The sequence below is a fragment of the Siniperca chuatsi genome, linkage group LG3 (genome assembly GCF_020085105.1).
Source record: "Siniperca chuatsi isolate FFG_IHB_CAS linkage group LG3, ASM2008510v1, whole genome shotgun sequence".
Lineage (NCBI taxonomy): Eukaryota > Metazoa > Chordata > Actinopteri > Centrarchiformes > Sinipercidae > Siniperca > Siniperca chuatsi.
In genome coordinates, this window is record NC_058044.1 from 12,320,999 (window position 1) to 12,336,432 (window position 15,434).

Sequence of the window (15,434 nt, forward strand, 5' to 3'; positions counted from 1 at the left end):
GACTTTTTCCAGCACGACTGAAAAGGGGAACATGTTGTATTCATAGAGCAAGTTCATCGTAATATCAATTTGCAGACTTATTGCAGATTGTGGACTTATTTTATTATTATTTCTATTCTATTAGTACTTCTATTCCTGTGTGCATTGACGTGATAGCGAGCAGCTGTAACGAAAGAGTTTCCCCCTCGGGGATCAATAAAGTATTTCTGATTCTGAGTTAATGTTTACCCATCACTGTCATGAGTTAAATCTGCGTGGGTGTAATGATGGTGTTGTCTAGGATAATGAGCACTGAAAATCAGTATTGATGATAGTTATTAAAGCTCAGATTCAGACTGCTGCCTGCACTGTGTGTGTGTGTGTGTGTGTGTGTGTGTGTGTATCTATAATCCACAGATTCATGATCACATAATTTATCTTTAAGATTATAGTGCAGCTGCCTGTCAAGCTAATAGTTCTGTACTGTAGATCCCTCGGTCGGGTTACTTGTCATAAAGAACTTGAAATTAATTGGCAACTACTTTGATAAATCATTTAAGACATTTTTCAAGCTTAAAAAGTGCCATTGGAAAAGTGCCAAAAAATGTCCTTGTTGCAGCTTCTTAAATGTGAAGATTTGCTGCTTTTCTTTGGCTGATGTGATTGTAAAGTGATTATCTTTATTCTTTCTAACAAGCAGTTTGAAGACATCAACTTGGGCTTCAGGAATTAGTGATTAGTGGCAGTTTTTGTATTTTATGACATTTCATAAATCAAAGTTAATCGAGAAAATAATTGGCAGATTAATCATTAATGAAAATAATCATTAGCTGTGGCTCCATTTTGTAGTATGTACATTTAAGAAGGTAGATGATAATGTGAAACTACATACTGTACCTGCATTACATGTTGTGTTCTTTTTTTGTGTCTGTAGATATTATATTGCATATTACTAGCTTAGTATAATGTACATAATGTCATAATGTGGTTGTTCTTTTGTATAATTTGCCATTTTATTCAAGTGCAAGGCCCTGTATAGGTACAATAAAGTAAATATTATGGGTTTATAATGTATAATGTAAGGTAAGATAAACATGAATATGTATGTAATAGGGAAAACAACTTCGTGTCACAGCCTGCCAGGAGTGTACAGACTGTACCTGTGATCTGTGAGAGCGCAGGAAACAACAACACACCAAATACACTCCACTAATGTCCCTGAACTCAACACATCACCAGATGGAGTTGAACAAATGCTGCCTCGCATGAAAGAAGATTCATTATTATTGTTGATGAAGATAAATGTCTTTTACTTCTAACTTCAAGCTAAATCATCCAGCAGCGACAGAATAAGAGAAACAAGCAGCCGTGCTTTTACACAAAAATCAATAAAGCAGCAAAAAAACCCCAACAGATTCCTTATCCACACCATCACAGATGTTCAATCACACTGCACCAATCCCTCTCAAAATAAACAATAATACTAATACATCCAAAGACTGGCATGACCCATTAAAAGAGGAGAAAATTGAAAAGCCTCAGTAGATCAACATCCTCTGTATTTGATATTGACTATCTGCTATTCAACACCAGTCTGATTTGATTAGATTTCCAGTCCATAAAGAAGGTCATGACAGGAGGGGACAGACAAAACAGAAATATAATGATGCCCAGAATATTAATGGCTACTGCTGAACCTTTATATTCATACAAAGAGAGATTATTTCCACTGAGGACTATGTGTTTCAACATAAATATTATATTATATGATAATAAAAATAAAAAATAATACAATATTAAGAGGTGAAATTATTACTTGATTAATTGATTAGTCAACTGACAAAAAATTAATTGGCAACTGATTTGATAATTGTCATTTTTCAAGCAAAAATGCCAACAGTCACTGGTTCCAGCTTCTCAAATGTGCAGATTTTACACTTTTCTTTGTAAAATATGAAGGTAAACGGAACTGGACTCTTGTTGACAATTTAAAGCCTTCCCCTTGCGCTCTAGAAATAGACATGTTTCTGTCCTTTAGCCTATCCTCATTCAGTCACCAGTTTCTAAACCAATTTATCTACTCATCCATGGCAAACACATGCTTACATGGCTGCAAACACACACCTACATTCAAGCATACTGAGCATACTGAAGACCATCTTAAAAAGATATCTTTCAATTGCATTTAATTCAAGGTGTATAATCCACAGCTCAGTCTGTGGGTGGTTTTTGGTATATTAAGTCTGAATGGCAGAAAAATGACTTTGTTTACCCATGAGCCTGTGGCACTTTTTACATGTCTAGAAGATGATGAAGAGGCTTGTTTACACAGAGCACCAGCGTGATTAAATAACTCATTACTCAGCTGCACAGTAAACATTAACATTAGGGCAATTATGACACAGAGTTTAGTAATAATTCATTATTATTTATAATTATACCAAAATGAAGCTTATCTGCTTCTTCACATGATCATTCTGAAACATGATTGAGTGTTTTTCAGTAGAAAGCAATATAAAGTAAAGGGAAGTGGTGATTTATAGGTTGTAGGTGAATGTGAAACTAACATCCCCAGAAGAGATCAACTAAAAATACTACTCTGGTAAAAACAGCAAGGGGAGTCATGAATCTCTTACCCTGTCACATGGTACATTTGGTGGTCTGGTCCGGCACATGAAGCACGTTTCACAGATTACAGCTGCAGCGCTCTGATTCACACACAGCTCCAATATCATGCAAAGTCACTGTGCTCTGATTAATCTGAATATAATCCCTGACAAGCCATTCAGTCTCAGCTCTGCAGCTGGTGGAAGGAGGATGTGTGTGCACAGGACAAGAGAGCTTACCATGTGTCCACAACTATATCAGCTAACATGGCTCTTTCTACTAGGGAAGCATGCAAGCACACTCACAAAAATATATACGGTCCTCCCAAAACCTGCTGGACACTCGCTTTAACAGACATGTAAATAAAATAAAGCACTCCCATCCCTCATTACTTTCCCTTCATGAGCCAAATTAAGCATTAGACTGAGCTCATGATGCTACAGCTGTCTGAAACCACAGCCTCCGCTCCACTTTTGTTCCCTACATCCTCCTCTTCTCTTCACTCAACCCCATTACTTCCTCCTCTCATCTCTTCCTGCTCTCTGCTACACTCTGTTCCCTCTCCTTTTCCCTATTGTACAAACATTAATGGTCCCCAGAGGATGAAGATTACTTCCTTGATGAACCCCTGACTTTTCCTCTAGTGCCACCAGCAGGTTGAGTTTTTAGTAAAATGTCTTGATAACTATTGGACTGCCATGAAATTAATTAAAGATATCAACTCAAGTCAGGGGATCACCAAAGTCATTAGAATTCATCCTCTCGGGACCATGAACGTCTGTTCAATATGTCATGCCAATCCATCCAATAGTTTGGGATATTTCAGTTTGGACTAAAGTGGTGGACCGACCCACATTGGCATCCACAGAGCCATGACGCTAGCCTGGCATCGCAGTTCATTTTTGATTTCCAAGAGGCGTGATCAACTGGCACAGACCAAAATTCTTCTGGACACAACTGGATAGACCTACAACCAGTTAGAGCAACGAAACGTGTGACGTAGCGCTGAGTGACACATGCAAGTTGGGGCGGTGCTTGGTCTGTTTTCAAGCAGGAAAAAAATAGTGGCCTGGTCACAAACTTTCTCAAATTACAGCTAAACAGTACATTAAAATGTGTTTCTGACAACATTTGAGGCAGGAAATAGGTAATGCAGAACAGAATCATATTTGATCAGCACTGCCTAGTTTGATAGTTTGATCTGAGTTTCGTGAGCGTGTTGCACTGGATGGACCTGCAGACTACACGCAGGTCCAGACCTACAACCAATCAGATTAGCGAAACATGTGACTTTTCAAATCTGGACCGGTGATGCTCAAACTCGCCCCATATTAGATAAACTGTAAACTGTGATTGGCCCGACCAGATCCACTTCGGGTCTGAATGGGAGGGGGGCAAGACGTTTCTGCCAGAGCAAATGAAACATGAACTCGGCAGATTCGTCTGGTTCCCGGCTACCATGATGCTAGAATGGCTAAAAATAAATACTGTATTTTTTACATATCTCTAGCTCATTTTTGACATGTTTGCTCACCAGACTCTACGTTTAATATCATAAAATCTAAAAATGAAGATCTTTCTACTTACAACCTTCATCACACGAATAAAAAATGTAATACTGCCACATACATCTCCTAACACGTTCATGCTCACATGATTACTACCCTCTGACCAATTCTATACATTATTACTGGTGCCAAAAACAAACTTTGGACCTCAACTTTTCTCTATCAAACAATTTGGTTTTCTTTACAATGAGAATAACAGCCTAATTGAGCTGCTAGAGTGGCTCTAGACTCTTGTTTTTCTTCTGGTCTTGTTTTGTGTTTTTTTTAATTATTGGTTTATGGTTATGGTATAATCAATGCAAAATGTTATATGTCTGTCTCAAATATTGACTGAAAATGTGATTGGCTTGTGTGACTTGGATTCACAATCTATGTTCGGACAATGGCTTTCACCCTGAGCAAATGCACTACACATGACAGACAATACTTTCACAAGGTCTCTAGGGATGTAAAAACATGCATATCCGCAAATTATGATTCATGGCCCTTCATTATTTCCACAACATGTCGGCATCTATAACAAAAGGCAATAATCAACACGGTAAATGGGTTTGAGGAGAGTGCACTACAGGCTTCTGGGTTATAGTTTGGGTAATAATGATGTGACCTGAACGTCCCTGAAGTAGAAGTGTGTATGGTGGTGGTTTAATTTAGTCTTATCAATGTTTCCAGCTATTTCCATGCATGAAAGTTAATTGCTTTACTCTCTGCAAGAATGGTGACACATTAACTGTGGAATCATCATATAATGAAAAACCTGATGGTATTATTTTGTTGTGTAATATTAGTGGAATTTCATCAAGTCATATTAATGTTCAATATCTTTAAAATTATATTTTAAGGTGAAAATGAAAACAAAAGTACCAACGCTCATTTTCTTCATTCATTAACACAAACCTTTACCCAGTATTTAATAACAGGTCCTGTGAATTTCTCTTCTCTAGCCCCAAACCATCGGCAGTCTCTCCTGCAGTGGTTGATGCCCAGAATATATACCAGTCCTGAATAAAACATCAACCATGGCCTGAATATTGATGCTGGGAGAGAAGGAGGATGAGAAATAAGGGAGAGGAAAAGAGGAGAGAGAAAACCACGGACAGTGACGAACAACAGCTCAGTTTCTATAGACAAACCAAAAACCTCAAGCTACTGGTACTGTCAAAACAGAACACCATGCAGCAATGTCGAAACTGGCTAAACATTGTTCATTCACATTTTTTCTGGATGAGGACATTTAATGAGTTTACCTCGCCAGTGCTCTTATTCAAAATATGCCGACAGCATCTAACCACAGGACTAGCTAAAAATAGTTCTGGTACAGGCCGTGTCCGTCTGTCATTAACCTCCAGAACAAAGCTGACGTCAGAACGCTGAGAACTCCACAGTCCAGTTTTCAACCCTCTGGCTACTGCATGTGCTCTCCTGTCAAAAGTGATAAGGCTGACAGTTTATTCAAAGTTTCTGCTAAAGTTCAGCCTCTTCTATTTAATACTTTTAGTACATCGATGGGATTTATTGAGATATACAGTGGGTCAGAGCTCATTGCAATGTGTAGTAGCAACTCTGATGATGGCGAGTCATGTTTATCACACGCTCATGAGTCAACAGACAAAAAGTCGTTGTAATGCTCTCTAAAAGTTGTATGCAGTGTCTGGAAAATTAATGAGAACATTTTTTTTAGAGGTGACTTTTTATACTCACACTAGTAAAAAAAAATGTCGCTGCGGACTTAATATATCACAAAACATGTCTGAGAACCAGTGAAAGGCTTCCCTGTTTGAAAACTCCAGGCAGAGAGCAGCCTTCAGAAGCTGGGAGCAAATATCTGAAAGATATACTGTTTGCATACTAACTGAAACGTATGCCTGTTTAGCAAACCCAAGCAAAGGACAGCAGAGTACCAGGGGAAAAGGTCTCATTTCAGAGAAAGGGCTCTACTATGGTAAGTAAAAACTTTTTTTTTTTTTTTTTAAAAGCCGGAAGAGTACTAGAAGCACTGTGAGGGAATCAAGTAAATCAAGATAAAAGGATGGGAGCTACATCGCTGCAGGTACTATACTGCTGGACTAGATCCAGTGTAGCATCTCTTTTGCTGCATTGCTGATCCACACTTTGCTAAAACTGGGTTGGCTGGCACAAGTGCATTCGATACTTAAAAGATCATTTCAACAATGAGTTTTTTTGTCCTCTGACTCATGACCAAATAACAGACATGACACACCACGTCTACACTTGATACTCAGCCCGGTATCCCTAGGAATTACGTCCATATTGGACATTTCTGCACCTCACAACTTGCATCCAATGCTGCGGTTCAGTGCTAATACAGGAGGTAGTGTGCAACATATAGAAAGTAAAGGTGTAGAGGAGTTTGCATCCTGTCTCAAACCTGAAATTATCATTTGCCTTTTTAGTAAGTGCCTTTTATTAACTGCAACCATGATCATTTTTACTTTTAGTACTTTAAGTATATTTTGAAGCTAATACACTTTTACTCTAGTAAAAATTTAAATGCAGGACTTGTAACAGAGTACTTCTACCCCCCCACCACCGGTTGCCATGTATTGTAGAAAGTGAACATTTAAAAAACGTTGTCATTGAATATAATTTGGTTTCAATATTGACGTTCTCTACAAACTACCACTTCTACATGATAAATCCTGTGACCTAGATGACTGACACTCTTCATAGACCTCACACAGTAAAACTCTATTGCAAAAGATGGCGTTCATTTCCCAGAATTAAAGCTGCAACGATTATTTGATGAATTGATTAGATGATTGAGAAGAAACTAATCAGAAACAAATGTTATAATCGAATAATCTTTTTTTTTTTTTTTTTTTGGTTTTAGCTTCTCAAACAATGTAGAAAACTGAATATTTTCGTTATTTTAAGACGTCACCTTGAGCTCTGGGAAATTTTGATGGCCATTTTTCACATTTTTTCTGACATTGTTTAGACGAGTAGATTAATTGAGAAAATTATCAGCACAATGACTGGTGAAAGCAATCGTTAGTTGCAGCCCTACCCAGAATTAATAAGTAAAAAAATTTAAAAAAATTGACTGGCATGGCACCAACATCAACTGATAAAATTCAGGTTGGTAGAAATCTCTCCTAAAGTCTGCAACAAAGTAAATCTCTGCAGATCGACTGCTCTCCACACTTTCTCTCCTGTTTGACTTGGCTCCTCCTCCTGCTCTCGCCTTCAGTATCTCTTGGCTGATTTCTCCCTTTATCTATCTTTTCTTCTCTTAGCTCTCTTTCCTTGCTCCACTCTCTCTGTCCCTCCCTCCCCATCTGTTATCTCCCAGCTGGATCTGTTTTACGCTGCACTGCAGTAGGCCTAGTGAGGAGGATCCAGGCTGGATGAGTCACCCACTCACAATCTGCAGCCCTAAAGCCCTGCAGGAGTCAGCCACATCCAAGGACCCCACTGCTGTCCACGGGCATACACGGATGTACAGCTATGCACGCTTGCAGGAAGGAAAGAAATGCCGGAAATGTCTGTACACATACATGAAGAATTTAATCTAAATGGACCAAGAAAAAAAGTCCTTGATACTTAATTCTTTGCCTTTAAGCTAAAATGAAATGCTTTCCAGCTGACAAATCATAATGCTACACACGTAATACAATGAGGGTAAGACATGTAGTACTGATATTAGTATTCAGCACACACACTGGGAAGTCCTCTAGTCGAACCAACACTGACTACAAAATAAAGATTACTGTTCTTCTATCCATTGTAAGAAATATACCTCATTTAAACTTCATGGCAGCTTCTTGATTCTACAACGCCTAAAGGTATCCAGACAAAGGTGGATTCCAACAATCACACAGGTTTCACATACCTACAGTATCTTGACAGATACTTTTGTTTCCATACAGTACATGGCTGATATAACACTTCATGCTGCTCCTTCAGCTGTTCCTGAGGGAAGCTGGAAAACAAAGCCAAGAGACTGGCTTTGTTTTCCAGCTTCCCTCATGTTAAAACAACAGAAGAGATCATTTCCAAAAAATGATGGGTAACATTGCAACCTGGAGCTCACCATGTGATATGTCCAGTGGTGGAACGTACCAAAGTACATTTACTCAAGTACTGTACTTAAGGACAAATTTGAGGTACTTTATTAGTTATTTAATCTCATGCCACTTTAAAGTGTAGTGGAGTAGAAGCATAGAGGGAAATATTGTACTTTTTACTGTACTGCACTGACAGCTTTAGTTACTAGTTACTTTACAAATTAAGATTTTTGCACACAAAACATATGAAAATGTACATGTAAATGAAAAGTACAGCTAAAACGAACTGATTGACAGAAATTAATTTGCAACTATTTTGATAATAATTTTTCATGCAACAATTCCAAACATTTTATGGTTCTCAAATGTGAGGATTTGCTGATTTTCCTTTTAATTATTTTAATAATTTTAATTTATCTTTAATAATTTTGAGATTTGGATTGCTGGTTGGTCAAAACAAACATTGTGAAGGTGTCACTTTGGGCTCTGGGTAATTGTGATGGCATTTCTCACTATGTTCTGAATTTTTACAAACCAAACATAGAAAATAATCAGCAGATTAATCCATAATGAAGATAATCATTAGTAGTCATATACAAAATTGTTAAAAATGAACTTGAACTACAACAGTAAAATCCTGCTTTTACATTAATGCATGAGTAATAATAATCTAATGATATAATATATAATAGTATAACAGTCACAGGGGCCATTTTTCTTTATTGAGTACTTTTACATTTAATACTTTAAGTACATTTTCCTGATTATACTAACATACTTTTACTCAAGTAACATTTTCAATGCAGGACTTTTACTTGTAACAGAGTATTTTTGCAGTGTGGTATTAGGATCTGAATACTGAATCCATAACTGGATATGTCTCTCCAATCTGCAGTTATTTTACTGTTTTCATTTAAAAAGTAGCACAGGTTATTTCCAATTTGTGCTGCCAGTAAATTTCCATGTGCACTTTTTATTCAGAAACACAGAGTATCTCAATTTGGAAAGAAATGTAAGTGGCATTGACACAAATCTGGTGTTACTGAAGACATACTGAAGTGAAAATCAGTGTCATCCTAAATTCATCACTGATTAGATTTCATATTTTAATATTATTATATATTATAGTTAATGGACTGTATTATAGCCCATATAGTGTTAATCTGCAGCCATGAATATAGCTGAGAATAGAGTAACTAGAAGTATTTTTAGTACTATATACATACATACATAATGTACATACATACTTACACACATGCACACAAAAAACAGTACCATACAATTTAGACAGACAAAATGATCTAATAAATCATATCTATGATTTTACCACTGTTAAAAATTCAATCTCAAACACACTAACCTGACATAAAAAAAAGACAAATAAGTAGCTTTAGACTCAATAGATTTAAGTAGCTTTAGACCCCCCACCCCCACCACCCACCCTCACTCTGGCAGACTGTCTCTCCTGCAGTTTCTATTTAATGAACATATTTTTGTTTTCCTCTGGGTTGGCTAGCACAAGTGCACACACACTCACTCCATTAAGATAAAATATGTTTTCTGCACCCTCAAGATAAATATAAAAATTGGGGTTTGATTAAAATATAACAACAAGCAGGACTGTGAGGCTTTAAGCAATGCAGTATGCAGTTTACTCTTTTCCTAAACCAGTAGCTGAGTGGAGATAACAGCCCCAAATAAAAAGCCTCACCACATTAGCACGTTCACATGCATGCATGTACACACGATCAGCTGCACACATACACGACTCTCTCCTTGGGAACAGAGCCATCATGAAAGTAGCATCTGCTCTAAGCATGACTCATGTGACTCCGAGGTGAAGTCGACTTGTGACGTAATAAGCGAGTATTTGTCATCTTTAAAAAAAAAAAAAAAGGCAGACAGAAACACTGTGTCTTAGCTTAAAATAATAAGAGGAGAAATATAAGGTAGGGATGAGCGAGTACACCATTATATGTATCTGTTCAACCAACTAAATTATCTTTATTCGTATCTATACTTGAAATGGGCGGGGCTTAAACCAGACATGAGTGGGACTAACCGGAAGTTGTTAATTTAAGCCTGAAATTAAGTTGCTATATTTATTAGAAAACTATTTACAGAACAGCCTCAGAATTGAGCATCAGAGCAATGTTTTTGATCACAAGAGTAAGAGAACTATTTACAGAACAAGTGTTTTTTAAAATAATATTTGCTATATTTACGAGTACAAATATTGATACATTTTAATCTGATGATACTTGTACTCGTAAAAAGTACATTATCTGTACCGGATACTCGTTTCAGCTGAATACTTGCTACACCCTAATATAAGGGGTCATTTTTATAACAGGCTGATGTTTTTCTGAGATAAAGTACAAACTGTCTCAAATCTATTACACTTTCACTTTATAACATAGTGAGAATGAGTAATGGATTGCTGGACAAATATTTAAAAAAAAAAAGGCAATTTCTAGTGGACCTGCTTGGGTTGCTTCCGTTCTTTTTAAAATGGCCCCTGTTATTAATGCACCACTCTGAGGTCTGATGTCCTTGGGTGAGAGAGAGAGATGTCTTCCGTCAGAGAAAAGTGTGATTGTGGTTGTGTGAAATAAATTACTCAGTGATGTATATGAGAAGGTGAAACTGAGGTTGTGTGAGCGTGTGTGTGTGTGTGTGTGTGTGTATATATCTCGTAAAATTCCAGTAACTTCATGGCATTCTGCCTTTCATGGGCTGATCTCTCTCCACAGTGCATAAAGTCTGTAATGAAGAAATGCTGCAAGCCTCCATGCACAAGAATGAGTGTTTTCTGTCGCTCACAAAGCATGTAAATGCTGTACATTTAATCTCAGACAAAGCTGCACAGCTAATTAGCAATGATTGATGCACAGGGCTATAAGGTCAATGCTGCATTTTAGGATGTGCAATCTGTTCCAGTGTACATATACAACAGTTTGGCGTTATCGTGGCTCCACTTATTTATGGAAATGTTTTATCATCACAGATATTAGGCCTAAGAAGCCCCATCCTCTGCTCTCCATACTTTGAGACAATTTAAATTAGTTTACTTTGAGAGATTTTGCTGTTTATAGCATGGTAGCTATCATTTAATACCTGTGGTTATACCATTGAGGGCAATGTTGTAAATCAATGAGCAAAACTGCTTTAAGCCAATATTGTATTTTTAGATGATTTTGCATTAATTTGATAAAGAACAGTCCAACAGTAACAAAATCCACCTACCAGCACCTCTAAAGCTCACTAATTATTAACATGTTATATCTTGCTTATTTAATCCTTGCAAAAACATGTAGTGTAGAAAAAAATGGGAAAAGTGTAAAAACAACAATTTGCTGTTTTACAGGGCATTATGTGCTGGACTATTTCTTGGCTGCAACCAGTAGAGACTCCAGGAAGTTATTTGTACCGGCCAAGAAATAGTCCAGCACATAACCCTCCCATAAAACGGATTTTGTTAGCTTTGGACAAAGCCAGGCTGTTCCACTGTTTTGCCACGTAGAGTCAATTTCACTGACAGAATATGAGGAAAAGTTAGTTAGTAAGTGGGCCGTCTCGCTCTGTCCATTGATGGGCGCTGTCCAGGGTGCTGGAGGAGTAAGCGGCTGTCACAAGTCATTAAGTCTCATTAGGGGGGCAAGCACCGAAATTAATTGTATATACTAGTTTCTTTCTAGTATTTTTCCTTTCTTTCTCTCTTTCTTTTCAAGGTGCTACTTATGCTACTGTAGCTTCATATTTACCATACAGACATGAGTGGAATCGTTCTTCTCATCTAACTCGCAGGTAAGCAAATAATATTTTATATATATAATATTTCCCAGAAATTCAAAAATTTCTGTAAAGCTGATATATATTCTGCCAAACTCCTATCTGATTCTTTTAAATCCCTGATTCCCATCTCTTAATCCCTGTGACCCCCTCTTAATGTGTTGGGGGCGGGGGTGCTGCTAAGGGGTGGTTGGAGGATGTGTGTGTAAGTAGCCAGATTGCTGTGAGTCTGGGCCTGGATTACACAGCTGTGGCATGGGAAGAGAGGGGTTGAAGGGAGCTTTGGGGGGGGGGGGCGCAAACCGGCAGGAGATCACAGACACAGATAACTCTGAGCCTAGAGCTGACTGACTTGCACTGGGAATAAAACTGAGTAATGAAGACTGTGCAGTGTAAAAATCTACAAATTCAGATGTACTCACTGCACATTTACACACTCAACCACACCTCTTTACGCATGCACACTAAGAGTCACATAACTGTATGCATATTTACAGATAGAAATGCCCTTATGCAGCGTCGCCTCTCTCACACACACAGATACATTTGAGGCTGTAGAGGAACATCTACAGGGAGAAAGAGAGAGAGAGGGCTCTGCTAATGGGTGACAATAGACTCATCACACAGAATTAACACAATCTGTGCAGCCATCTAATGCGTGGGCTGCTGTTTACTTCCAATCTGATCAAATGAGCTCCTGATTAAAACTCAGAAGTGTGTTAACAGCAGAACACAAGCTTTTGCAATTATTTTTTCTTTTTATTTAATCCTTAAATCATGATGAAACTCCTCCAGGTATTGTGCTGCTCTTGTAGAATATGCAATGGAAACTCAATAACAATATTACTGTCATCTACACAAGCCTCTCAAATGTCAGGGTGACAATAAAATAAATGACTAATGGCAGGATAAATTAACTAAAAATTCAATGCTAGACTCCATTATATCACCATATTGGATTCAGCTGTTAAATGTGTAAATTAACTCCTGTCCTCACAAACTGCTACCTTAGTCTCAGTTATTCATGTCCAACATGCAATTAAAAGAGTTTATTATCTTCAGACGCTGACCTTCAAGTGATACACTATTATTTGTGTCACAATTAGGTCATTATTCCCTCCCATCTCAGTGACAATTGCTCATTAAGATGAGGAATGATGCAAACTAGGAGCTGTAACTAAAGCCATTCGGAGACTGGGTGAACTAGAGAACATGGAGGAAGAGATGTGTGTGTGTGTGTGTGTGTGTATGTGACTCAGCCAGGCTCCCGGTGTCCTGCTGTGTGGGGCTTGAAGTTGACTGTCAGTGACACTATGACTCACCCCTAGAAACGGACAACCTCCCTCAGAAGTGCTGGAGCTCCCAGCTAACACCGGAAATAAAAATCACTTAAAGTCCTGGAGTTGGTGGAAGGCTGCGGGGGAGAGATCTGTTCATAGCTCTGACCATCAAGATCCCACTGGTGACCTACAGCCACCACTCTGATGGCCTCCAAAGTTAATGATGGTTAAACTCTTCAGTCTAAACTCTTTGGAATAAAATAACTAAGATACTGAAATGGGTGGAGGAAGCCTGTGAGTAACCTTGAACTGAATATAGTCCCATGCATTGCGATTACATCTAATAATGAAGAGATGATGCGGCATTATACAGGGAGGACATCATTTAATTCATCACTGGTGTCCCACAATAGGCGATAAATACGTTTGGAGGGCGCCGAGGTCATGGCGTGCCGCTGCTGGTAGGAACGGATTTCCGCCAAAGCGCACTTAACGATTGCATAACATCTTGGCCGTCGGAGTTCCCACTGTGGTTGGCTGAAAGAAACACTGATTTAAACCGTCCTTCATTTAGGGCACCAACTTGCGCATTGCAAACGTGAGCGGCTGCCATGTGCTGCGGCTCTGATGGTTTTCTGTGCGGAATGTCATCTGAAGGGTACCGAGAGGAACTGACGTCCCCGGCATCACTACCAGCGCATTGTCGTGCCACCTGCCTCCCAGGCTGTCACACACAAACATAACGCTGAATAATGATCGTGTGTCTTCCCCCGTCATGCAGTAAATAACCGTAGTAAATGACAACGGAGGCTGCAGTGCAAAACACGAGTAATAAATTATTCTATTGGTGCAATGCCGCACCACGCCAGTGTTTTCAGTGCAGTACATTTCAGCACCAGGACAGCGATGAGCAAGTGATTTAGAGGTAATAGACGGAGCACAACTACAGAAGACTGCTACATATGAGCGCAGCATGAGGAGTTCATTTAAAACCAACACGAGTAAAGGCGAATCTCTATTATCCAAACGCCACTCCACTGCTCTCCAACAATGTGACACTTCATCGTGAAGATCTGGTGGGATCTGGTGTTCGGGACGTCGCGTCCTCTTACCTGAGTGGCTTTGTGGAATTGCTTCTTCAGCCCCGCTACAGACATGGTTGCTACACGGTGGTTTCTAGCTGAGAATATGAACTGATGCTGCAGGTGTGTGTAACGAGGAAATCTCGGTCCTAATTGTATCTGGTGGTGATCTTGCAGCCGTGACTAACTCCTGTCTACGCTGGTCTTCACCGGAGGGATCTCCTGTGAGAAAGAGGGCTGAGTAAAGCCCTGATCAGGCTATTGGATGTCAAACCCACATGTCTAAAACGGCGCTGACGTCGGAGCCAGCTCCTTTTAAAGCGGCCGCTTCCTCACCACGGCTGGACGCGATACTCTAAAAGGAGGATGAGGTATTTCTAATCTAAGCTCGTTTAGAGGAACGAAAAGGACGAGAATCTGCGAGAACAATGTGAGTTGATGTGAGTGGTGCTAGAGTTGTCTTTACCTCAATTTAGATGAATGGGTTATACACTGGTGGAAAGTAACTAAATACATTTACTCAAGGATACTGTACTTACTACAATTTTGAGGTACTTTTACTTTACTTGAGTATTTAAATTTTATACTACTTTATACTTCTACTCCACTACATTTATCTGACAGCTGGAGTTACTTTACGGATTAAGATTTTACAAACAAAACATATGATCAATTTATAAAATATGATACTGTGCTATAGATCCAACAGTATTTAAAGTAGTTAAATTGTTCTACACCTCCACCAGCTGTAACATGAAAGTGATCTACACATTAATGCATTCATTAATTAAAATGCTGCTTATATGTTGAAGCATCAGTGATAATATTCCAATTATATGATATATAGATATATGATATATAGCTCTTTGGAATGGCCCAACAAGTAAGCCTACTTTTACTTTAATACTTTAAGTGCATTTTGCTGTTAATACTTAACTGTAATTTTTACTTAAGTGAAATCTTAAATGTAGGACTTTTACATGTAACAGAGTATTTTTGCAGAGCGGTATTGCTACTTTTACTTAAGTAAAAGATATGATAAAAAAATGATAAAAGATACTTCTTCCACCACTGGCTATACATTTCCATCACCTTGAA

At 38.5% G+C, this 15,434-nt stretch overlaps 1 protein-coding gene across 9 annotated transcripts in view; it reads right to left on the reverse strand.

The window, feature by feature from the left end:
- The window catches only part of sh3gl2a (SH3 domain containing GRB2 like 2a, endophilin A1), a 37,525-nt gene extending 22,911 nt beyond the window's left edge, over window positions 1-14,614 (reverse strand). For 3 of the 9 annotated variants that reach the window (XM_044189961.1, XM_044189960.1, XM_044189959.1), the window contains exon 1: window positions 14,367-14,605. In XM_044189961.1, the coding sequence (XP_044045896.1) occupies window positions 14,367-14,411 (45 nt within the window). In that variant the 5' untranslated portion in view covers window positions 14,412-14,605. Of the gene's footprint in view, window positions 1-14,366 lie in introns of all 9 variants that reach the window. The other 6 variants (XM_044189956.1, XM_044189962.1, XM_044189958.1 and 3 more) reach the window with 4 other exon arrangements.
- Window positions 14,615-15,434: the final 820 nt, after the last annotated feature.